The sequence below is a fragment of the Penicillium vulpinum genome, assembly GCF_028829585.1.
Source record: "Penicillium vulpinum strain IBT 29486 chromosome Unknown utg000002l_segment0_segment0, whole genome shotgun sequence".
NCBI lineage: Eukaryota > Fungi > Ascomycota > Eurotiomycetes > Eurotiales > Aspergillaceae > Penicillium > Penicillium vulpinum.
The window spans coordinates 1868662-1892670 of record NW_026643242.1 but is presented as its reverse complement, the minus strand read 5'-3'; the positions used below and the strand labels follow the sequence as shown (position 1 = coordinate 1892670).

The 24009-nt window shown below is 48.7% G+C and overlaps 11 protein-coding genes across 11 annotated transcripts; 6 read left to right on the top strand and 5 right to left on the bottom strand.

Moving 5' to 3' along the window:
- Positions 1–914: 914 nt before the first annotated feature.
- N7479_003785 (uncharacterized protein) lies at positions 915–3388 on the bottom strand (the record flags this gene model as incomplete). Its single annotated transcript, XM_057251482.1, has 4 exons — positions 915–2462; positions 2571–3097; positions 3185–3200; positions 3284–3388. 4 exons carry the CDS (start codon positions 3386–3388, stop codon positions 915–917), a joined length of 2196 nt encoding a protein of 731 aa, XP_057110807.1.
- Positions 3389–4503: 1115 nt separating this feature from the next.
- On the top strand, positions 4504–6284 carry N7479_003784 (uncharacterized protein; the record flags this gene model as incomplete). The annotated part of the gene is made up of 4 exons (XM_057251481.1): positions 4504–4758; positions 4867–5361; positions 5419–6095; positions 6152–6284. The coding sequence occupies 4 exons, from the start codon at positions 4504–4506 to the stop codon at positions 6282–6284; spliced, it is 1560 nt and encodes a 519-aa protein (XP_057110806.1).
- A 1063-nt stretch (positions 6285–7347) lies between these two features.
- Positions 7348–8471, bottom strand: N7479_003783 (fumarylacetoacetate hydrolase family protein; the record flags this gene model as incomplete). Its single annotated transcript, XM_057251480.1, has 5 exons — positions 7348–7552; positions 7624–7720; positions 7781–8096; positions 8158–8396; positions 8444–8471. 5 exons carry the CDS (start codon positions 8469–8471, stop codon positions 7348–7350), a joined length of 885 nt encoding a protein of 294 aa, XP_057110805.1.
- A 244-nt stretch (positions 8472–8715) lies between these two features.
- N7479_003782 (uncharacterized protein) lies at positions 8716–9192 on the top strand (the record flags this gene model as incomplete). The annotated part of the gene is made up of 3 exons (XM_057251479.1): positions 8716–8848; positions 8904–8953; positions 9019–9192. The coding sequence occupies 3 exons, from the start codon at positions 8716–8718 to the stop codon at positions 9190–9192; spliced, it is 357 nt and encodes a 118-aa protein (XP_057110804.1).
- Positions 9193–10336: 1144 nt separating this feature from the next.
- On the top strand, positions 10337–11509 carry N7479_003781 (uncharacterized protein; the record flags this gene model as incomplete). Its single annotated transcript, XM_057251478.1, has 1 exon — positions 10337–11509. The coding sequence occupies one exon, from the start codon at positions 10337–10339 to the stop codon at positions 11507–11509; it is 1173 nt and encodes a 390-aa protein (XP_057110803.1).
- Positions 11510–11725: 216 nt separating this feature from the next.
- N7479_003780 (epoxide hydrolase family protein) lies at positions 11726–13152 on the bottom strand (the record flags this gene model as incomplete). Its single annotated transcript, XM_057251477.1, has 4 exons — positions 11726–12426; positions 12491–12688; positions 12763–12819; positions 12879–13152. The coding sequence occupies 4 exons, from the start codon at positions 13150–13152 to the stop codon at positions 11726–11728; spliced, it is 1230 nt and encodes a 409-aa protein (XP_057110802.1).
- A 570-nt stretch (positions 13153–13722) lies between these two features.
- Positions 13723–14965, top strand: N7479_003779 (uncharacterized protein; the record flags this gene model as incomplete). The annotated part of the gene is made up of 6 exons (XM_057251476.1): positions 13723–13907; positions 13963–14002; positions 14073–14197; positions 14287–14482; positions 14575–14878; positions 14937–14965. 6 exons carry the CDS (start codon positions 13723–13725, stop codon positions 14963–14965), a joined length of 879 nt encoding a protein of 292 aa, XP_057110801.1.
- A 341-nt stretch (positions 14966–15306) lies between these two features.
- Positions 15307–18591, bottom strand: N7479_003778 (uncharacterized protein; the record flags this gene model as incomplete). Its single annotated transcript, XM_057251475.1, has 1 exon — positions 15307–18591. The coding sequence occupies one exon, from the start codon at positions 18589–18591 to the stop codon at positions 15307–15309; it is 3285 nt and encodes a 1094-aa protein (XP_057110800.1).
- A 539-nt stretch (positions 18592–19130) lies between these two features.
- rvb2 (RuvB family ATP-dependent DNA helicase reptin) lies at positions 19131–20649 on the top strand (the record flags this gene model as incomplete). The annotated part of the gene is made up of 3 exons (XM_057251474.1): positions 19131–19139; positions 19191–19637; positions 19696–20649. The coding sequence occupies 3 exons, from the start codon at positions 19131–19133 to the stop codon at positions 20647–20649; spliced, it is 1410 nt and encodes a 469-aa protein (XP_057110799.1).
- A 262-nt stretch (positions 20650–20911) lies between these two features.
- N7479_003776 (GYF domain-containing protein) lies at positions 20912–22240 on the bottom strand (the record flags this gene model as incomplete). The annotated part of the gene is made up of 1 exon (XM_057251473.1): positions 20912–22240. One exon carries the CDS (start codon positions 22238–22240, stop codon positions 20912–20914), a length of 1329 nt encoding a protein of 442 aa, XP_057110798.1.
- A 245-nt stretch (positions 22241–22485) lies between these two features.
- N7479_003775 (polyubiquitin-binding protein UFD1) lies at positions 22486–23798 on the top strand (the record flags this gene model as incomplete). Its single annotated transcript, XM_057251472.1, has 3 exons — positions 22486–22488; positions 22556–22873; positions 22932–23798. 3 exons carry the CDS (start codon positions 22486–22488, stop codon positions 23796–23798), a joined length of 1188 nt encoding a protein of 395 aa, XP_057110797.1.
- Between the last annotated feature and the right edge of the window lie 211 nt (positions 23799–24009).

Sequence of the window (24009 nt, the reverse complement as noted above, 5' to 3'; positions counted from 1 at the left end):
GTCTATCCCGCGTTTTCAGTGCTGACACGTGATTATCACGAATTGACTTGGTATCTATGCAGGTTTCGGGGTTCGGTCTTTCCCGTTATTTATATTGTTCCCACTATCAAAATACTTTGATCACGTTTACTTGAAATGCTTACAAAATCCCCTTGGGATGAATGAATCTAGGCACAATACTATCAGCGGTCCATGAGTGAATATTGCCAGTGGGAATTCGGGCAATCAATACATACAAGAGTTTGTTCATTTTGGCTCATTTGACAACCCGAACAGCGATTTAAAACATTTTGCAGAGTACCAACCTTGGAAGTTATTTGGATACACATATACAGCACGAAATTAGGGCAGAACAGCTGCAGTAGGGCAACCTTGCATGAAAGACCGACAGAGCACGTGAACCACGTGGTCACAGCTCTAAGTCGACTACAATGGAACCATCTGTTCCTATCTGCTATTTAAACTATTAGCGCTTCACTCAAGGACAACCTCGAGCACCTCTCCACTTGTGAAGAGGAGTGTTGCAGGACTTATGCTAGATATCGACTGGGGGCAATTGGCTTTGGGCCTAGAGACGAGGATACCTCAATGCTTCAGGTATAGAGCACATCCCAAGACAACACACGATATAGTAGATCTCGCCAAAAACTGGATCACTTCTGCACATAATGTGAAAGTATCCTTGATTAGCTGGATAACATGTAACAAACTTGGCACCTACTACTTTTTACGATTTTCTTCAAATCGGATATTCAAATTCAATATCAGGGGTATAAATAATAACATACATACATCAATCAAATAATTTGTCACTCAATAAATAATCTCTAGAATACCTCCACAAATGCCAAAGACGAGGAGAATTTCATTTCATGAGCATTCATCACCTCGAAGGTCAAGTCTAGCCAAGCCACCTAATGGCATAGCTGAATCCATTGCGCAATAATATCCTCCATATCATGTGCAATGCCCCACTGTGAAGATAAGCATCGGAAAAGCTTCTGCATAGAATTGAGCTCATAAAGCAGATTCCTGGCCGCACCACCAATTGGAAGCGGAAGCGAAGAAGCCTCATTTCCATTCTCGACAAAGCGCTTTGTATCGGAGCCAGATAGAGGTCGGATATCCTTGTGGTCTAGATTCAAATCTGAACGGGACAGCAAGGCGTCTTGCCAAATGATGTTGCGAGGCAAATTCACAGTGGCGGCTCCTGCAAGTGAAAGGACGACGTATATTGTCGCCGCTGCGAACAGCGAGCTGGGCATGTGCACAACATGCGCACGGCCACGTGGTAACTGCTCCACAATATCTTGGATAGCAACCGCATGGAGGACGGCTCGCCGTGCGTCTTCTGAATTAGCCCATTTGGCTAGATCGAAGCCTGGGCGGACGGTTCCGCTTCCACTGGAGATGTGTTGAACAATGTTGTAGCGCGAGCAGACATGATGGGCAAGGACGGTCGAGTTGACCATTGTATCTAGACAGACTGTGTGCCAACGCAATAGAATTTCGAGTCTCTCTGCCGCGGCGAAGTGGATGCTCATGGATATTGTCTCATGGACTTGAGCTAGAGCTCGCCGGACGTCTGATTTGGTAGGAACTCCTACAGCTAGTTCATTATCGTCAAAGTCGGAGATCAGAGACTGAAGCCCTTCTAACACAACACGCAATGCGAAGGCGGAGAAGTGGTACTCTAGAGAACGGAAGCTCCCAACTGGTGGGAAGAGGGAGCGGAAAATCATTCTAAACGAGGACTGATCCGGCTTTTGGGGGTGCATATGAGCTAACCATTCATCTGCAGTGTTGGCATCGAAGGCTTCTTCGCTACTCGGGAGACTGAGTGGGTTTGCCACATGACGAGAAGAGGCACCATCAGTCGGCGTTTGAGCCATGAGCCCGTCCAGGACATAGTAGGCTAACAGGGTGCGCTGCTGGATCTCCCGCGCAGACCAGATCCGCCACTGGTGTTCTTTTTCTGCAGCGGGGGCATCGATCGAGGGCAGGTTGTCCATTGAGTATGGCTCGCTGTCATACATGCCGCAATGTCTTGCCCATAAGAAGCCCAGCGGATGGAAGACCTGGCTGGTGGTTCGGATTGCGCGGTTCTTGGATAGCGCCCCGTAGATCTGACCCAACAGGGCAGTGATCATCAACTGGACACCCTTGCAGGCATCATATGGGCCATTATGTGTGATCAGGGACTGCCATGAAGTTGAGATTGCAGTATGTGCTAAGCGCCATAGGGCTTCGCCTTTTGCAACCGCGTCCTTGGGGCCTAGGTACAAAGAGCCGATGGCGATGGCATTAAGGAGGAGAGCATGCGTGCATTCTCGAAAAACGAAAGTAGCACGATGTAAAATTGGGAACGTGGGGATGAAGCGGACGAAGAACATGTGGAGACATTCATCAAGGAATACCGAGGTGATGGACGTGGCTTTGACGGCGGCAGTAACACTAGATGACTAGAGAAATGGATTGTCAGTTTCTATCAAATCTCGGTTAAAATTTGTCTTCATCGAGGGTGCTTGAACAGCCTGGCTTCCTCTGACAAAATACAACGCTCAACTCACCGAGCTCGTTACCATTTCTGTGACATCTCGCACTGCCTGGTGTCCTCCACCGGACGGTATTGTCCCGACAGAAGAGCCGGTGTCATCGAATAAATTCGGAGACCCAAAGTGCATACCATTCATATCCTGCACGACAGGTGGAAAAGGCAAGGTACCCAGCGGCATCTGCCATTGCTCTGCCGTATCCGAGGACATCAAGCTCTGAAACAAGTTTTCCGAATCAGGCCATACCAATGCATAGTCCAGCTCCGAGGGAAAATTCTGCATACTCGCATGATTCCCAGTATGAGACTCGTCCCAGGAGTGACTCGTTGCTGAGGTTGACGCCGGATCAGCAGTAGAAGCACTACTCGTATCCCAAGAAGCGAGAGAATCTAAAGAGATAGACTGTGGCGCCAAATGAAGCTCCAACGAGTCATTCTTTGTATTTAAAGCACGAGAGTGCAGCTTTTCATGGCGATTAAGAGCGTCTTGTCGGGCAAAGGGCCTTCGACACTCTTTACAGACATATGGTTTAGATCCCGTATCTAAGCCTTTCGGTTAGCTGTGTGTTTCTTTTTGGGCTTTATGTAGGGATCGACAAGGACTAGGGGGTCTGGTAGATAAGAACATACGGCAACGCTCATGTCTCTACGGGGACCCGTTAGCTATTGTGCATCACTTGGCGGTCCCTTTCCCGTGGGGAAGCTGGATTTGAAGCCAAATCTACTCACCCTCAAGTGTTCAGCCTTGGAGAATGCTTTTTGGCATACTCGACAAACCAGTTTCTTGCCTCCTAGCAGTGTAGATGGTGCCGTCATTATCTCCATCGAGGCCATTTTTTATGAGGAGAAGGAACAGCATGAGAGTGGATTGTGGAGAGATGATTGTGGGGTGTGGGACTGCTTATGCGATCACGGAAATTATATTCCAAGGGTACCAAGGGCTTGCCCCCTAAATTGTCTTGAATATTACAGAGATCGGGTTCAAATGTATATTTTACTGTACGTGAATAGGATTGGAGTGAAGCAAAATCAAGCAATTGAATTGTGTTTTGAATCAAAGCCAACTATCCCACCTTGGAAACGTTTAAGCGTTCAAGCGGAAATAAGGCGTCGTGACATTACAACTAAGAAAGTGTGGCTGCTGTACGGAGTAATTCCCCCAATTTCTCTTCAGACTCCGACGGATCAGCATAGTACTTACATAGATCAAGTCCTATTATTAGGACGTATCAGCGTTGCGCGGCTTGTGGGCAGGAATGAAAATTCTGTCCCGATTGGGGTTTCATCGGCTGAAAGGTGAATCAAGTGAAATATATCGCTCCGGCCTAATTGCACCAAAACGTCAAAATGCAGCGACTTTCGGTACTTGGTTCGGGATGAAAAACGGTACTACACAGTACAACCTTCATCGGCTAACCGTGTTCAAGTGCCATAGCGATGCATTTTGCACGAGCCCATGACCGCAATTTCTTTAGCGGCATCCTGACTCGCTAGTATTATAATTTCCAATCAGGAACTGTGGAGTGCCTCCGCGTTTCTCTCCATTTTCTCTCCATTTCCTCACTTCAAGACCCGCAACAGAGCCCGGTGAATGTAACCCAGGCGTAGGAGATCCGAGTTTGAGCAAACGCCGTAGGAGTTGTGTCTTTGTTGTGCACACTAACCCTAGCATTTTTCGAAGCATGTTGCTGGTTTCATATGCCCAGCAGAGGCTATTGTATAGTAGCCCCCAGATCGGCTATCATTATTGTTCCCCCCCCCCCCCCCCCCCCCCCCCCCCCCCAGTGCCCTCGACTAACTCACCGCGAGATATTACTTTCTGTATTTCTCTCACTCCCTCCGACTAGTCTCACGATCGTCAACACGCCAATTTGGATCATAGATAGAGGGTAATTTGAGCCTTTTGATGCTTCTCTGATTTCACTTTTTTCGTCGGGAACGTAAACAATATGACGCCCTTCGAATTGCGACCGACCTCGTGTCGACAAGACGAGGTCGACGTCGAGGACGTGCCAGGCAAGAAAGCCGACATTGGTTTTATCGAGAGCGCAGGAAATGGACGGACACTCACCTACATCGAGTCAAGGACTGATGGTCTGCCAAAAGCTCACCGAGACTATCTGATGAAGCGACATGGGACTCTGGAACTCGATCCTATTCCCGGAATGAGTTCAGCTGACCCTTATAACTGGCCCGAGTGGAAGGTAAGTCAATATTCTCTTTGGTATGAGATGACTTCGTTGCGAATGATCTTGAAACAAGTCAAACGCAAAAGATCCCGTCGGACAGAAGACTGATGTATCAACGCCTAGAAAATGATTAACCTCATCCTTGTGGCCTTCCACGCTTGCATGGGTACATTTACTGCTGCCGCCATTATCCCCGCCTATCTAGACATCTCCATAGAACTAGGCATCGGAATGCAGGATGTTGCTTACTTGACCTCTTTACAAATCGCCATCCTTGGAGTTGCGCCTCTGTTCTGGAAGCCGCTGTCCAATCGGTATGGACGCCGGCCTATCTTCCTCCTCTCTCTCATCTGCAGTCTCGTGTGTAATATTGGCTGTGCCAAGAGCGCCACATATGCCTCTATGGCTGCTTGTCGGGCCCTTGTGGCCTTTTTTATCTCGCCTGCCTCCGCCATTGGCAGTGCTATCGTGATGGAAACAACCTTTAAGAAAGACCGCGGCCGTTACATGGGTGTTTGGACACTGATGATCACACTGGGGGTCCCAGTTGGGCCTTTCATTTTCGGCTTCGTCACCTACCGCGCTGGTTATCAGTGGATCTTCTGGATCCTCGCAATGGTAAGTTCTCATCACTCAAGTGGTCAGTAACCTGTTCATGAGCTGATAAATCCAAAGATCAACGGTGGCCAGTTCATCTTGTATCTGTTCCTCGGGCCTGAAACCCGTTATCTGGGAGGCGGTATCGACAGCAAGGAGTCAGCTAGAAAGATCGAGTACATGTCACTGCGACGGATCGACCCCACACCATTCTCATGGTTCGAGTTCGTCCGCCCACTGACAATGGCTCGATACCCATCAATCCTCATCCCAGCATGTGCATACGCAATGGTCTTCCTCTTCGGCAGCGTTCTCACAACTGTTGAGGTACCCCAACTCCTGCAGGAGAAGTTTGGGCTCAACTCTGAGCAGCTAGGCATGCAGTTCCTAGGCGCAATCATAGGCTCCCTAATCGGCGAACAAATGGGCGGTGTGCTATCAGACTTCTGGATGAGCCGGCGCCGCCGGCGTATCGACCGCAAGGTCGAGCCAGAATTCCGCCTGTGGCTCAGCTACTTCGGTTTTGCGCTTTCCATCATCGGCGTGATTGTCTTCTTGGTCTGCACGCAGGAATCGCCAAGTGGACACTGGACCGTCTCACCCATTATCGGAACCGCTATTGCCGCTGTCGGGAACCAACTTGTCACCACGGTGATGATTACATATGCTGTCGACTGCTTCCCGCAGGAAGCTGGTAACATCGGTGTTTTTATCACCTTTGTCCGACAGATTTGGGGTTTCATTGGTCCTTTCTGGTATGTCTTCTTTCTCTCCATTTTGTTTTGCAAGGTCGTTTCTAACGTCGGCTTAGGTTCACTCCAATGTTCGAGAATGCCGGTGTTGCTCCCAGCGCGGGAATTGGGTCGGCGCTGATTGTCCTCGTCAGTGTGATTCCCACCATCTTCCTGCACTGGCGGGGTAAGGTTTGGCGTAGTGAGGAGTAAAAGCACTCGAACAGGAATTAGCTTTGGTTTCGGTGTTTCGAATTCAGATATTTTTTGGTCATTTCTTCAGGTCTGACTTTGAGAGCATCGGTGGGTATGATAAAGGGATTTGGTTCGCGTTCGCATTGGTTAAATTAGACTCGGCGTCGGCATTGAACATCGTACGGTGCTTCTAGACTATATATAGTTGGCCTATAAATTGCATCATTCTTCAAATAAATTCGGTAAGCGTGAAAATAAGTAACTATGGTCAATATAGAACAGTAACACCAAGGATACTGGTGAAATTCTGTTCAAAAAAAATATTTCATTGTCCGCATGGATGTGTATAGAGGCATCGGAGTCTGGTAGCGCCAGTAACGACAACATTAATGCAAAGAAATGAATAAATATTAGGCGGAGATTCAATGGCAATGGGAATCTAGCAAGTGTTCTTACCAAAAAAACACCCTCCCCATGGTAGACTGTATTTTAGGCAAATGATTCCGACCTGGTATAACTCTGTGGCGCGGAAAGCCATCGCGGGTCAACGAGGCCCTGTGACACCACTACTCCGTACCAGGTGAACATTTCGGCTTATGGCTCGGATGAAATATTTTCAGCTGAGCACTACGGAGTACATACATTAAAGCGCAGAAGTGCTAAGCACAGGACCCCTAGGGCGATGTGGCGGGAGAGATTTACTCCGCAGGGGGGAATTTATATCCGGTTGAGCTTTGTAATTGATTCAAGCTCCTTGGGCTTCTCGATACAGACTGTTCAAAGGCTCGCATTTTTGAGGAATCTCCTTGCCTTGTGGTTAAGAGCTAGGAATTAAATATGTTGTTTGGAGTCCGATGAATTTCATAGTAATTTGTAGTCGTATTGATCTATCCAAGGTGGCTTGGGAGCATACCTATGCATGGATATGCAGCAGATCACCTTGCCCAGAGTTTACTTGCTTGCAGTATGCATGGCATTTAACAGTTGTCAGAGTAATTGCAAGCTTCATTGAATATATCATATGTAAACAGAGAGCTATTGGCTTAATAAATCACATCTATCACTTTATATTCTGGGTTCGTTACTGGTTCTCGATCTTGTTGATAAGTGTTCCAACGTGGGGCAGCAGCTCAACAGCGAACTCGTCGCCAGCCTTGATGAATTCACTCGGCTTCTTGGCTGCGCCAACACCAGGTGGGGTACCTGTCAAAATGATTGTACCAGCAGGCAGGGTGGTGCCTTGGGAGAGGAAGGCGATCAACTGGGCGACATTGAAGACCAGGTCGCTGCAGTGAAATTGAATGTTAGTTGGTGTTATACTGTATACCAGAAGTAGCGCAAAGCAGATATAACGTACGTTAAGGGACAGTCTTGCATCACTCTGCTGTTCTTAAGACCACGGATATGGAGCTTGCTGGCATCGGGGACGAGAGCAGCGGAAACGAGGACGGGGCCTATAGATATCGAGTCAGTGCAAAGCTCTTCTGAATAGTACGCAGACTTGATTGACATACCAATTGGGCATGCGCCATCAAAACCCTTCGAAAAAGACCACTGGCTCTGATTCATCTGGGAAGTGCGGCTGGAAACATCGTTCGCAGCTGTGTAACCAAGAACGTAGTCGAGGGCGTCGGACTCTGGCACGTCCTTAGCATCACGACCAATGACAATAACCATCTCAGACTCGTAATCGCCGGTTTTGTCCTGCTGCGTAATCTTGGGCAGAACTGTTGGCGCAGGCCAAGGATCCGCCAGAGAGGCGGCCGGCTTCATGAACAATGTCGGGACTTCGGGGATCGGGAGAGACATCTCTTTCGCGTGGGAGGCATACTTTAGTGCGCATCAGTGACTTTGTTTACCTTGAATGTTCCTGATACCTTTGGAAACTCACGTTCAAGCCAATACAGCGAATAGTTCCAACTTCGCTCTGCGCCAAAGGGGACAGAATGCGCTCGATGGTCTCCGTCGCATCAGTCACTTGGCCAGGGCTCAGGACTGAAGTTCCAGAGAACGGGCGCACTGAAACCTCCTTGCCCTGATAGAGAGCCAAACCGACATCCAACTTGGGATCCACGGGCTCTCCGATTAGAACCTTGGTGGGGTTCGATTTGGGGACAAAGCGCACCAGGCCTATTTTCCGTCAGCCTGGGATCTGGTATCATATAGATAGTTCTTACGCGAGAAGGTAGATGCGATTTTGGACATGGCTGTATGAAATGGCGAATAGAAAGAGGATACAAGCAGATTAAAGCAAAAATCCCAGATATAATACAAGCTATCGAGACCGATCGCGGAGTAAGTCTACCCCGGCACTGTATAAGCCGGAGGGGCAGCCTCCCACAATGTGGGGAAGTGGGAGCACGCGGCCAATTTCAGTTTGGAGAATAAAACCCTGGCGATTGTCGCGTTTTTATCGCGCTTTTGTAATTTTTATTCCTATCTCGCCGGCATGTCTGCTCCTAAGGGTCCCTTCCACCTGGTTACTGTGAACACTGCGCCCGAGCGCGCCAAGCGCCTCATCGGCCGCGTCGCCGAGGCTCTGAGCGATCGGTATACTATCGTTCACGTCGACAACTGCGAGAGTAAGGATACTGAAAGCCACTGGGAGTGAATTTCGTTTGACAAAATATCACACAGAAATTGAGGACGTTGAGGCCAAGGTCAAGCAGCACAACCCCGAGGTTCTGGTAAGTCCGACTTCGGGATTTCGGAGCATCCCCGAGCTAGAATTTCACATTAACGTCCTAAATAGTTCAGCGCCTCTATGTGGTCCGCCGAGCAGGCTCAACAGATCCACGAGATTGCCCGCTCTGTTCGACCCAATATTAAGCTTCACGCCATTCCCGAGGGTTTACAGGTCGAGCGTGGCCCTGATGCTATTGTTGAATATTTGGTTGAGAAGGTGCCGGTGCTGCTGGACAGCTAGAAATTGTAAATATGAACAAGTATATATCTATACCACAATAAATGTTTCATGACTGGTCTTTCGGAGTTGTTTCAGTGACGGAGACAGAAGACCCTTGCTTTCGCTTCGCAATGTCCAAAACATGCAGTGCTTTTGGTTTGGCGCTCCTGTCTATGTAGTCTCAAATTGGGTTCCCTCCTCCCACTCACCCCCTCCCCCTTCCCTCCCAGTTCTATAAAACATTACTAGGTTCTCTGATGATGAGGCCTGAGACCAGGTACCCATTTATATCGACATAATGACTGCCAAAAGACAGTCATGTGAAAATCATCCAGTCCCGTGTAATCCTGTGCTCCCCTTAGGCCACTACATAGGTACTCCTAAGGAATTACACCAGAGCATTTACCCACTAAGCCAAAAGATTACAAGGATAAACAGAACATCTGTCTGTCATTGCAGCGGTATATATATCCCGCAACTGTATGACGTCGTCTTCGTCAGGAAGACATTGTTGGCATGGGCCCAAAAGCAAAGCACCAACTCGGGGTGCCTCAATGCATTGGTGATTCTAAGAGCTTTTTGAAAATTGAGCCAGCAAGTTGCAAAGCTTGATGCACAGCTTGGTGCACCCACCAAAACAGTGGCATAGGGATCATATTCTGTATGACTACTAACCACCTGGCACTCAGCCTCCTCAGCCTTCTCGGCCATACTTTGGCAATGCCGCACGCCGAGATCTCAGAAGCAACCATTTGTCACCTGAAATCGTGGATCCATCAAGCTAAACTCGAGCGACAACCCAAAATCCCCAAGCACTCGACCGATACCTGATCAATACGACCATTAAAGTTGTAGTTGCCCCAAGGATGGACATTTAATGGCTTTCTGTCCAATGGTTATCTGGTGAACACGAGAACCATCCCGCTTCAACCCCTTGGCACCTTGGCATTCAGGGTCAATTAGGTATAAATCCCGTGTTACCACTTCAGCAAAGTATAGAACGAATCCTTTTCATGGCCAAAGCGCGTGCTCATACACCCATGCCCAACCAGGGCAATACCTATTTTTTCTGCTTCTCTTGTTTCTTCTTGAGTACCTATTCAGAACGATGAGCTGACAATCTCTTTCTTTATACTCTATAAACTGATTCGTGATTTTGAGTGAAATGTTACTTCGCCACCCTTTTGTCACGGTTCTTGCCTTACTCGCTTTTCCAACGCGAGCATTATCACGAAAAGACGGTGGTGGCTCTAGCAGTGACACCGACAGTGACAGCACCAGCTACACCAATAGCCACAGTGACTCCAGTGACTCCAGTGATGGTGATGACATTTCTTCATCTACTTCATCATCCTCAAGCCCACTCAGCTGCACAGATTCCCACCGTCTGAACTTCGAAGATCTTCAACCTTCGCACTACGACCCATACAATCGGGACCCACGCCGGGGTCATGCTAGTGCTTACAGCGACTTTGATGGCGTCTTCTTCAAGGGCGAAGCCAATCTCGAGTACACAATCGTAACACCACCCACAAATTTTACCGAAGGCGACATTGTTAGTTCATCCTTGATCACATGTCCAGTTGGTAGACAATCCATGCGCATGCTAGGCGCTGCATGGGTTGCTGCCAAAGCTCCTACTCCTGCGGGGCCCGTCAATCCCATCACGCTGGGGTTCAAGGCTTGGAAGAGCAATATACGCGTCGAGGATATCGACTATTCGTACAGTGTGTGTAAGAATTTGGATCTCATACGGCTCATCACGACGGTAGACTTGATTACAGAATCTGGAGTCCAGGCCATGGATACAGTTGCATTGAACATCACTCAGGCGGCTGATAATAGCAATAAGATCATGTTCGATGGGGTCTATGATCTCAAAGACTGGGCAGATAGTAAGAGGGACCTTTTGCAACCAGAACGCTATGACAATGCCGGCCTTTATGATCAAATGATTACTCTTCCGGATAGTTTATGCTCCGAGCGGAAAAAATTGGGCAAGATCCTCATTGGATGGCCAACTGGAACACATATCAATGGGTCTATGACCAATGAAACCCTTGAGCTGAATTTCTCTGGCACGACAGTTACTGGGTTTGAACATATTTATCCCACATGGCAGGACACTGATACAAAGGTAAATGTGACTTTCGAGTTCACATTCAGGGGTAGCTTTGATGCCGCGAATTCCTCGCAGGTGGTTCTGGCAGGGGCATCGAGCCACAATGCGTCACTAGTCAGCTTTGAGAGGGCGACTGGTATTGCCACTGCCACAAGTCTTTCATTATACTGCGTACTGCTATCCTTTTTGGTTAGTTTTGGGATGATCGTTGTATGACCAAACGATTTTGGAGGAAATATGTCTCATCAAGTTCTCGCCAATAACAGTCATTTTTCGTTGCCATCGTGTAAATTCCACAAAGAATAACCGAATTTATCCTATCCCCGCCTTTCTACAAACATCTTTACATGCGAGTAAACCCGATATCAATTGGATACGTGCCCTACTATCAAATTGAAGACATCGCAAATCGCAATAAAAACCCTCACATGGTTAGTATCCATCTTTGCCGATAACAATCCCGTAGCAAGGACCATTCTTGCTAAACATGACCTGCAAGTCCTGGGTGATAAATTCGGGAACCTCCCAAGCGGCAAAATGACCTCCATGGTCATGTTCACTCTGCCGAGCGATCGGACCTAGGCCTGCAGCCCAAGAGCAAGGAATGACAGAAATTTCACGAGGGAGGTGCGCAATTCCTAGCTTCACATGCGGGACATATCCAACCAACGCCTTATAGGACTTCCCCTTGATCATTCCAGCATGCAAGGCCTCATAGTATATGCGGACAGTAGCCGCGGGTCCGGCTACAGAAAACCAGTAGATAGATATCCAAGTTAGGATCTCGTCATCAGTCCAAGGATATGAGTCTGTCCAGTCATGCAGCTTCTCGTAAATCCAGGCCAACAACGCAACAGGGCTATCTTCTAGTGCTGCGCCAATAGTCTGCGGCTTGGTGCTTTGGAGTTGGTTGTAACCAAAGCCTTCTTGTTCAAACCATTTGCTTCGTTCACGGCCTGCCTTTTCCCGGTCATTGTACGGCAGCAATGCGTGTTGCAGAGCTGCCCATGGGTTATCGGTAAATTTAGGGGGGTTGGCTAGCACCATGTTGATATGAGAAGCTTGGCAGTGCTCGGGGTATAGTAGACCAATGGTTCTGGTAATCCAGAATCCCCAATCTCCGCCCTGAGTCACTATGTACATAACCAAGTCAGTTTCGCGCATGGCTGGCCTATTCTGGTTCTGTTCAGGGCATACCATATTTATCATAGCCTAGCTTAATCATGAGTTTGTGTAGGACTTCGGCGTATTGTGCAAGGCCAAACCCACGACGAGTCACTCCTGAAGAGAAGCCGAAATTTGGCAACGATGGAGCCACAACGTGGAATGCGGGATTGTCGCCGTCGCCTTTCAGCATCGGCAACAGTTTTATGACTTCAATGAATGATCCCGGCCCTGTATGTAGAGATTTGAGACTGCACTGCAATGGGAGATTGATGAACGACATGTCAGAGGACATCAATACTTACATCCGTGGCTAAAAAGCAGCGGAATGGCGTTCTTGTTAGTGTTGATTTGGTGAACATCTACATGTTGAACCTGGTAAATATTGAACCTTTGAGAATCTGTATTGCTCAAAACTCACAGTGGATGTCCAAACTGCCAAATCCATTTACCTCGATCTGCGTTTGATACTGGGGCAGCTCATTTAATTCAGCTTCCGCCCTCCGCCAGTCAAAACCATCCTTCCAATATTTTGCGAGTCGCTGCACTTCCGTTACTGGAGTTCCAAAATCCCAAGGATCTTGCTCGGAGGACTCCAGCTGGGTTGGGAATTTGGAAAGTGCTAGACGCTGCTGAAGGTCTTGGAGACTCTTATTAGGAACAGAAATCTTGTACGGTTTCGGTTGGTCAGCCATGGTGATAATGTAATCTTATTTAATCGATGAAATTAGAAGCTGGTTGAGGGTGGCAGGTGGCATCTCTGAAGAGGGTTTTTGAATTTTGGTGAGATGACGTCGGACGCAGATCCAAGGCTGGTAGTTTTGAGCCGGGGCTCCCTAACGGGGTCTACACCGCTAGTCATGGTAAGTGGACGGATAATTTAGGCAGCTGCTGACGCCAGTTTTGGGGGTTAGTTAGGGTGCCCGGGGCCAACAGGCATACTTTTGTCCCCACAGCGGCATTAGAGATACCCCCCCAGGGCACTCCACTACAACGCCAAAGTGTGACATGTAAATTTTTGCTATCACTAACGGGTCATGAACGGGACGCTTAGGGGCCTAAAATGGTTGAAGCCTAGGCTGGGTGGATCCCCCCCCGTTAGGTAACCCCCAATCTTCCCTAGCTAGACCCCCGAACGTGGGGCCCCTGGAGCCCATCAAACTAGATTAGTCAGCAACCGGCTGGCGGGCATTTCCTTGGTTCCCCGGTCATTGATCTGACTCTTGATACTTCCAAGGTTCCCATTCCCAACCCAAAATCAGAACATGTTCTCTCTCCGGACGGTCACACGTGGTGTCCCAAGCCTCCGGGCTTTCTCCACAGTCCGTGTCCTGCAGTCTGAGCTAGCATACCAAGTCTTTGGCCCAGAAAACGGTCAGACTGTCCGAGACCCAATCCTGATTCTACATGGACTATTTGGATCAAAGCAGAATAACAGGAGTATCGGCAAGTATGTTTCATGACTAGATATCTAAACGAAACTTATTATCTTACATATCTCTCAGGGCTTTGGCACGGGATCTGAAATGTCAGATCTTTGCACTGGTAAGTTTCCGCTTGTCCCCGGAAAGACAGAGAAAAATGGCATCCCAGAATGCTAAACAAATCTCAACAGGATTTGCGTAACCATGGCCATTCTTTCCATGCTCCCGAGCATAACTACGGTGTCATGGCAGAGGATGTGCAGAAATTTATCAAACAGCAAAAACTAGACAAATGCGTCCTGATCGGGCATTCCATGTGCGTGATCATATTCCTTATGTTAAGTGCAGCTCAGGCGCACGAATTATCTATATTGTGTGCTCTTCTCATACTAATAATTGGTGAAGGGGTGCGAAAGCTGCAATGGCGGTAGCATTACGCGCACCCGAACGCGTGTCAGCTTTGATCCCCGTTGACAACGCACCGGTGAATGCAGCACTGCAGAGCGATTTCCCCAAATATGTTCGCGGCATGCAGAAAATCGAAGCTGAGAAGGTATCAAAGCAATCTGATGCTAACAAGATTCTCGAGGACTATGAAGAGGTAAGGTGTTCATCTTTTTGACGGATAGGGGAGAAAAGGTGGCCATGGGCCTGGCGCCCCATGGTAATGTTTTGCATGCTAACATTGCCCAGTCTCTTCCAATCCGTCAATTCCTTCTTACCAACTTGATACGTTCCGAGGAAGATAACACACTTAAGTTCCGAGTGCCGCTATCTGTCATTGGCAGTTCGTTGGATCATATGGCCGATTTCCCTTTCAGAGAATCTGATAACCTCCAATACAGCGGCCCGACACTCTTTATTCGCGGCACTAAGTCTAAGTATGTTTCGGATGACGCTGTGCCGGCCATTAAGAAGTTCTTCCCCAACGCGCAGATTGCGGACGTCGAAGCGGGCCACTGGCTCATTTCTGAGAATCCAGAAGCCTTCCGCCAAGGTAATTTCCTCTTCTCGATAATCACTAATAGTATTTCATGCTTACACGGTGATAATAGCGGTCGTGAAGTTTTTGGAGTCGACATAATCGGGTTATAGAGGTCACGTGATTTAGAGATTAGACGTATGTGTTTGTAGGGAATTCAATGTACAATAATAATATGTAATAATAATTCACCCAGTAGTGTGCTGGGTGATATCGATCTGAATAGTAAATCGTATCGCAGGCCAGGTTTTGAACCTATCGACCGAGTGGCGAAAACATATCTATCAATGCTTCCTCTAAAGCTGTCTCACGTGGGTATCGATGGTTCGTTCACATGGCAAGTCGTAATTCGAAGGTGAGGGAGGGGGAAGAAGCCCCGGAAAAGAGACCCACGGTCAGAGATGTGGAGAACATGAGATCCCTGAGATCAGATTTGGTGTAGCTCACTCATCCTGCTTGGTCCGCTTTCGCTTCTTGGCTGTTCTGTTTGGAGCTTTGGAATTCTCTTGTGCCTGTTCCGCTCTCTTCTTTGCCTTCTTCTTGTCCTTTTTGCTCAAGCCTGGAACAAAAGATGCCGGGGCAGAAGAGCTAGGAGCCGGCGAAGACTCAACTACCGAAGAAGATTCAGTTGTGTTTATTTCGTCGTCAGAGTCTGTTACAGAGGACACCCGCCGCCTTCCTTTCAAGTTTTGAACCTGACGAGGTTCGGCGGATTTGCCAGAATATGGCGATGGATGACTATTGCTTGGTCCACTGAGCGTGTGTGAGGGCTGTGGAGCGTGCATCACAGGGTAATTTGACCTCGAAACGCTTGTTGTGAAATTGTCGGTCTGACCCTTCCCGTTGAGCTGGATCGGATACCCACCTAGAGTAGGGCCCTTAGGGACTGTGCTGGGTGTTGCAACAGGCCTTGGAGTAAAAAGACGGTTGTTTGGTTGGAATGGAGGGGTTTCCTGTCCATGGATGCGCTGCTCCATTGGTTTATCGAGAGCATTGGAAGTGGGTTCTTCATTAAAATCGAGATTCGTTGTTGCTGCTCCAAGTGCCTTGAAGGTGTCCTCGGCGTTCCTCAAACGTTTGATGTACATATTCACCTTATCCCTTAGCTCAATGAATTCCTCTAATGATACTGGTGGTTTCCAATCTTCAAAGGCTTTCAGCTGTGTCCAGAGTTCATCAAGGTCCTGATCTTCGATTGAGTTTCGACCTTCCAGGTCTTTCAGTTGTGTCCGAAGTGCGTCAAGGCCTGCATTCTCCGCTGTGATTTGGCCTTCTAGGACTTTCAATCTTTTTCGGACTTCGTCAAGACCTGTGTCTTCCGTTGTATTCCGATTTTCCAAGTCCTGCAGCCGTCTCTGGAGTCGATCAAGATCTGTTATTGTATCGGTGCTGCTCACTCGCGCGGCTTTATTAAGCTTGTCGATCTCTTGTCGAACCTCTTGGAGTTGCGAGATGTGAGCATTAAGTTGGTTAATCAGTGGATCGATGTGACGCGTGTGCTGGGTGATTGTTTCAAGTTCTTCCACCTGCTCATCGGCCTTTTGAGCAATGCCTCCGATGGTGTCATCTTGAGCCGTGATTCTGTTGTGTAATTCGCTCCGCTGTTCAAGATTCTTCTGCAACTCAACACTGTGCTCATTGATAAGTGTCTCGATCGGTACAAGCTTGTCGAAAAGGTGCTTGACCTGTTGGAGCAAAGTCGGCAACTGACCCAGAGTCTGGAGTTGCTCAGGTGACACCTGTGCTGCTTGAGCTGCGCTATCCTGGGCGTTGCGTGCGTCTGCCTGAGCCTTTTCCGTATCCGCCTTAAATCGGTTCGTATCTTCCTTGAACACCTTCGTTTCCGCCTTGAACGCGTCTGCATCTGTCTTGAGCGCAGAGATTCTGGTTTCAATTTCGGCTCGGTAGGCTGTTAATTGTTGACTCAGTTGATCAATAGAGGGGTACATTTCCTGCATGGCACGTGCCATAAGACTGACCAAGTCGGCTGAGTGGATGTTGTTCCATCGTTGTTCTAGTGACCGAATGGCCGTGGAGTGAGCTTCGATTGTACCCTTGCAGTTTTTTACAGTCTCAGCAAGATCGGAAAGTGGAGTAAGGCGGGTTTCGAATCCATCAAGTCCACTTTTCAGATAGGTTCGGAGCTGCTCCAAGTGCCCTGGCAAGGAAAGTTTAAATTGGTGAACGCTGGTGACGAGTGTCGTTTGCTTTTTGAACATTTCCTCGGTTTTCGTAGCCAGGCCTTCCACTTTTTGTGAAGTATCATCGTATTTTTCTTCGAGTGTGTTTTGCCTTAACTCATGTTTCCGGCGGAGGGTATCCAACTCGGATAGACGCATGACGTCCACATCCTGATGAAGTTTCTTAATGTTGGTGAGAAGCTCCGCATGGCTTTGTATTTTCTTTTCCAGAGACACTACTCTTGTAAGTATCCCGCTATGGGGAGTTGGAGTCCTTTCTGATGAGAACTGGCCGCCGGTACCACCATTTTTTTGCTGGGTTATAAGCGAGGCCAGATGATTTTCTTGGGCAGTAATCTGCTCCGTGGCCTGCCTCATTTGAGCCTGCAATTCAATCTCAATTTGGGAAACTTGAGTCGATGCGCTATTATTGAGATCATGTTGCTTATCATTGAGAGATCTGAGATCGCTTTCAATGGCAGAGAACTTGACCTCAAGTTGTTCGTTCGTATTTTTCAATTTCCAACCCAGGTCCGAAATATCGATCTCTAGCTGCTTATTGGAAATATTCCGTTCTTCCTCGACAGTGTCCACCATCTGCTTGACGGCAACAACCTTGTCATCAAGCTTCTTGTCGGCAGCTTTCACTTCGTCCTCAAGGCTTGAGATTTGCGACGTGAACACACCGTTCCGTCTAGATTGATCAGCAACTGAGTTCGCAATTTTCTTGATATATTCTAGTGCATGATCCAATCCTTTGGGGTTATTGAGGGCCTGTTGCACTTCGTGTAGCCTTCCTTTGAGTTCGGCGATATCTTGGCCTTGCGTGTCCACCTGGACTGTTCCGATTTCGGCATTTCCTTTGTTTGAATCCTCGCTACCGGCGGTTGGGCAATGGCCTTGCACTATCCCTTCGACTGTAGATTCCAGACTCGCGACCCTCTCAGTTATCTTTTCGATCTGGGGCTGAGGCTTCGACTGCCGCAATGTCGAATTGATTTTGTCCTGCGCTTGGTTGGAGAGCGATCGATGCTGGGTGATCGATTTGACATGGTTGGCCAATTCATCTTTGGCCGCATCGAGCTGCTGCTGGAAGAGAGTGATGACGCTCGGATATTGCGGGGATTGCTTCGCCCTCTGTAGATTTTTGGAGATAGAAATTATTTCCTTCTCAAGTCTCTCTTTCTTTTCCTCGGATTGGTTCACTTTGATCAATGAATTGACCAAATCTGAGATGAACAATGCGCCTTGGTGACTAGGTGCACTTTGTTTTTCTGTCGATGTAGGGCCCGGGGCGCTGTCAGGGATCGAGAGTGGGGGCACATGTGGGAGCGAATCTCCAGCAGGTCTCTGGATGAAGGTAGGTTTTGCGGGAGTGGTTGGGTGTGTCTGTTGGGCGTTTGACGATTGAGAATCAGTAGATTGCCTAGGGATACCGACAAGCCGAGGATCCTGCGCCTTGGTTGGGAGTGGCACAGAGGGGAATCGGCCCGAGAGTCGCTTGCGAGGGTTAGGGTTAGGAGAGTCAACATCCATTCTGCTGGCCATATTCCCTGAAATGAATGTATTGCAAAATACTCATCGTATTTGCAACAGAGCTGAAGTGTGGTTACTGGGAGGTTGGCTCATAAGATGCAGTCTGTACCGAAGTCCTATGATGGGACACTGAAGGCACAATATTGATTTGTCGATGTACGATAAACCCGTGAAAAGATAACAGAAGGAGTTTGTAAAAGTGCAAACGCGTTCACCGCGCGAAAACCTATCGGTCAGGCACAGTCCTTGTAGGTATGGGTATTGTTGAAAATGGCTGGCTGGCTTCCCCTAAGTTGGTCAAGGGAACCAGAAAATTCTGATCAAAGACGCGATGAGTACCCAATTAATTCAAGTGACGCAGATACAACAATGAGAAATCAAGTCAAACGGGTTCTTGTTTCTTTGATGGATTATTCTGCCGGGCGGTGTGGACACTACGATCTGCGATCTGCCCTGACTCTCTCTTCTCTTTTGCTTTTCTAGAGCTCTAGCGCATTTTACCACCATAATCTTCCAGTTTAAGATACATTTCTACCTGGAAATTTCCAAGTATGGCTGTAGTGAGTTACAATACTTCTGTGATATTTCCACGGTTGCTGACACTAAAGCAGCCAATCTCAACTGTCGCCGAGAGCAAGGAGCTCCGGGGACTGAACCTCATCGCCGCCCATTCGCACATCAGAGGCCTCGGTGTCGATGCAGACACTCTTCAACCTCGGACATCATCCCAAGGTCTTGTGGGCCAGGAAAAGGCCCGGAAGGCCGCCGCAGTGATTCTGCAGATGGTGAGGGAAGGCAAGATTGCCGGTCGCGCCGTTCTGATCGCAGGACCTCCTAGCACTGGAAAGACAGCAATTGCAATGGGCATGGCACAATCCCTCGGACCAGACGTACCTTTCACCATGCTTGCTGCTTCTGAAATTTTCTCAATGGAGATGTCAAAGACAGAAGCCCTGACTCAAGCATTCCGGAAGTCCATCGGTGTGCGCATTAAAGAAGAGAGTGAAATCATTGAGGGTGAAGTTGTGGAGATTCAAATTGACCGGAGTGTTACTGGCGTAAGTGAATTCTTCACGCCGAAATCACTGAATGGCATTGGATACTGACTACCTGCAGGGCAATAAACAAGGAAAGCTCACGATCAAGACAACCGACATGGAAACAATTTACGATATGGGAACCAAGATGATTGATTCAATGACCAAGGAACGAGTAATGGCAGGAGATGTGATCTCGATCGACAAGTCATCCGGCAAAATCACCAAGCTCGGTCGGTCGTACGCACGCTCCCGAGACTACGACGCCATGGGCGCCGATACCAAGTTTGTTCAATGCCCTGAAGGCGAGCTTCAGGTTCGCAAGGAGATTGTTCACACCGTCAGCCTCCATGAGATCGATGTCATTAATTCGCGTTCACAAGGCTTCCTGGCCCTCTTCTCCGGCGATACGGGCGAGATTCGGAGTGAAGTTCGGGACCAGATCAATACCAAGGTAGCCGAATGGAAGGAAGAGGGCAAGGCAGAGATTATTCCTGGTGTCCTTTTCATTGATGAAGTTCACATGCTCGATATCGAGTGTTACTCCTACATCAACCGTGCTCTCGAGGCTGAGTTGGCCCCTATCGTGATCATGGCCAGCAATCGCGGCCAGTCACGCATCCGCGGAACAACCTACACCTCTCCCCACGGCCTACCCCTTGACTTCCTTGATCGGGTTGTTATCGTCAGCACACAGATGTACTCTGGTGATGAGATCCGTCAAATCCTCGCCATCCGAGCGCAGGAAGAAGAAATCGATCTTTCGCCTGATGCTCTCGCTCTTCTCACTAAGATTGGTCAGGAGTCGAATCTGCGTTATGCCAGCAACATTATTACTACTTCGCACCTCTTGAGTCAAAAACGCAAGGCGAAGGAGGTTAGTGTTGATGACGTCCAACGCAGCTTCCGATTGTTTTACGACCCCGCTCGGAGTGTGAAGTTCGTCAATCAATATGAACAGCGTTTCATTGGTGACCAAGGTGCCGTTAGCTTCATTGCTCCTACCAATGGCGACGCCATGGAGCTCTCTTAATTAGGTTGCATGTTTTAGTACTGGGCTATTCGGTGGGCAGTTAAGCGGGTCGAAAAAACTACACTGGATCTTGATTTTTATTTTATTTGTGTCGCATCAAAGGATGTATGATAGGACTGGCGCTTGTTAAGGTGATTTGGCCTTTGAAATTCAATTGCAGTCCTCTGTTCTGGAGGATCTGATATTAATATTTCATTCATGAATGGTATTTTGAGTAGCCAAAACAATATTGTAGCTGCCCAGGTGACATTGGGGAATTATGTTACAAGAAGGTGCCACTACCGCTCCATGGCCCTGGATCTCCAACTCGGCGGAACTCAACACCTTCGCCAAAGTAGCCTGCGTTCTTCCATGAGTCCATCATCGCACTGTCATATGGCCCGTGGGCATCCCCTCCATCTCTAGCATCAGACCACCGATACTCCCACATGGCCGGACCTTGCTCAGCCACTCCATTCGCAGGAGGGTCGACCCAGTCGTCGCCTGTGTCGTTGCGGTACTGCCGTGTGAGCATTTCGCGCTCTGTGTCGTAAATGTCTACTTGGCCACGGCCCATCAAGATATCAGCGGCGCCAGTAATAGAATCAATTGCCTTCTTCCGGGCCAATTCGTTGGGGTCCTCATCTGCCATCTCAATATCCTCGGCAGCGTTCTTCTTGTTCTTCTTGTTTTGCCACTTGGGCTTTCGGCGAAGGCCTTTGCCCAGTCGGGCCAGTGCCTCGAGTATTGTTTCGCCTCGTTCGAGGTGGGTGATGATCGTCTTCAGGACATCCCCTGTCAAAATGCTGTCGTCTATTCGATCCTTCTCTTTGCGCTCTGCGTCGCGTTGATCAGCAGCCTCTTTGGCCTTTTTGATATCCTTCTTGGAAACACCCTCCAGCCACGAGTCGTAGGCAGCGTCGGGGTCTATTGCTTTGCGGACATAATTTCCTTGGTCGTCGAATCGTCCTTCCTCTTGCTCTGCTCGCATATTGAAGGCATCCAGGAGAGGGGCGTGCTTTTTCTTCCCACCCGCGCCAAGTTCCTCGTCTACCTCTTCGTCGACTCGTGCGCGTTCCTCTTCCCCAACTTCACTGCCACTCTCATCTTCCTCGTCATCAATTTCATCTGCACCCTTCCTCATATCGACATGCAGCACTCCTCCACCTTTTGAAGAAGCGACTTGGCCCTCGATCTCATCGTCTCGTAGGAAGCGAACGGACTTCTTGTTTTTGTTGATAACCTCGTCACCGTCGACTTCCTCTTCACCGAAGTCTTCTTGTAGTTCCGCGAACATATCATCATCTTCTGCTTCCGTGGCTTGTTTGCGCTTGGGTTTCTCTTCTGTGCGCGCAGAAAACCCCTCGTTGTCGCTGTCCGAATCGTAGCCTTCGAGATTAACCGCCTTGCGTCTGATTCTCTGGCCACGTCTGCCAATCTCATCAGCGTCTAGCACTGCATCTTCTTCGGGCGCATCAGCTGCAAGAGCTGAGGGGTTGCGAAGGTCGAAGCGGGGCTTCTTGTGCTCTGAGGAATCCTCGCCGTCGTCATTGTAGTTGGTACTGGCAAAATCTTCGCCTGCGCGCTTGGGGCGTGGTAATGAGCTCGACATTGCGCTTTGATTGGGTATTTCAGTTGAAAAAAAAAATGAGATAAATTATCTTGCGCCAAATTGAAGTGTAAATTCACTTCCGAGAGAGCTGATTTCCTTGTCCGGGGTCGGAGCGGAAAATCATGGCGGAGCGAGCTGCGTCACTGATGGCGATCCAGAGAGCGGCATATGTACCTCAAATAAACCCGATCTTACTTACAACTTTCTCTTCCCATCTTGAGTCTTTTAAACTCTAAGAATTTGATATGGTGAGTCAACTTAAACTTAAACTCTCCGCCCTCTCCCAATCTTCACCCTCCTAACAAACAGCTTTAGTACCGAGCTGGTTATTGGTCCGACGACCCCATGGATGGGGTCCTAGGTGCCGGCATGGCGCGCCCGGGAGCTACATCCCGTCGCTTCGATGAATACTATCGCTGCTATCCAGTGGCGATGCTTCCTGGTCCCGAAAGAGAGAATGTCAACCATGGCGGCAAGGTCATCATGCCTCCCAGCGCATTGGACAAGCTTACCCGACTTCACATTACCTATCCAATGTTGTTCGAGCTTCACAATGGTGCAAAGGAAAAGATGACACATGCGGGTGTCCTTGAGTTTATTGCTGAGGAAGGAAAGATCTATTTGCCATTCTGGGTGAGAAAGACAGACTTCCCAATGTGCTTTGGCTGTACTAAGACTCCGTTCTCTACAGCTGATGCAAACATTACTACTGGAACCTGGCGATCTTCTTCAAATCAAATCGACAGACCTCCCTCCTGGCCAGTTTATCAAACTTCAAGCACAATCAACCTCCTTCCTTGATATTAGCGATCCCAAAGCCGTGCTAGAAAACGCCTTCCGGAATTTCTCATGCCTTTCCAAAGGAGATGTCTTCACTTTTTCATACAACGATCAAGTATATGAGATGGCAGTGCTAGAGACGAAGCCTTCCGGGGCTAAGAATGCTGTATCCGTTCTAGAGACCGACTTAGAGGTTGATTTCGCCGCTCCGGTTGGATTTGAAGAACCACAGCGGACTAGCGGGACCAGCACGCCCGGTAGCGTTATTAGCGGGGGAAAGCTTCCAGCTGGTGGACTATTGCACCCCCATGGCACCATGGCGCAATCGATCAACTACCCCGCCATTGCCCCCGAGGCCACCGATGCTGCCACAGGTGCCCGTGCAGCATCATCCAACTTTTTGTCTGGAGGACAGCGTTTGAATGCTAAAAAGGGCAGCAAGGCTCCCACTCCTAACCCTTCTACTCCTACCCCTGGTGCCTCAAGTTCCTCACATCTACCTGCAACCCGAAGAACCAATGGCCCGCAACCACTTCGACTCCCGCCCAATCAGCTATTCTTCGGGTATACCATTAAACCTGTCAAACCCCGTGATGAGAATGGACAGGTTGTCCCAGATGACCAGCCCAAGTTCCAAGGAATTGGACAGACTTTGCGTGGAAAGCGAAAGGATTTGTCCGACTCTACTACCCCCTTGGGAAGTGAGGCTGAAACCCAAAAGAGCAAGGAAAACACTAAAAAGTCCGACGGTGGCGGTCGAACTTTGGGGAAGCGCTAATGTCTGCAACGATCGATTCAACTACGCTTTCGTGATTTCTCCTGGGCTTTTAGACGGTGGAAATCTCTAGATTCCGCGGCCGGGATTTCCTTCGAGAGCATAGCAAGGTTCAATATGGCGTTGGGGGAGTCGTTTACTTTCGTTTGAATACATAAAAGGCCTTGCAATAAAATTCAATACCTTCATATTTCTCGTAGGCATTTCCATTCTC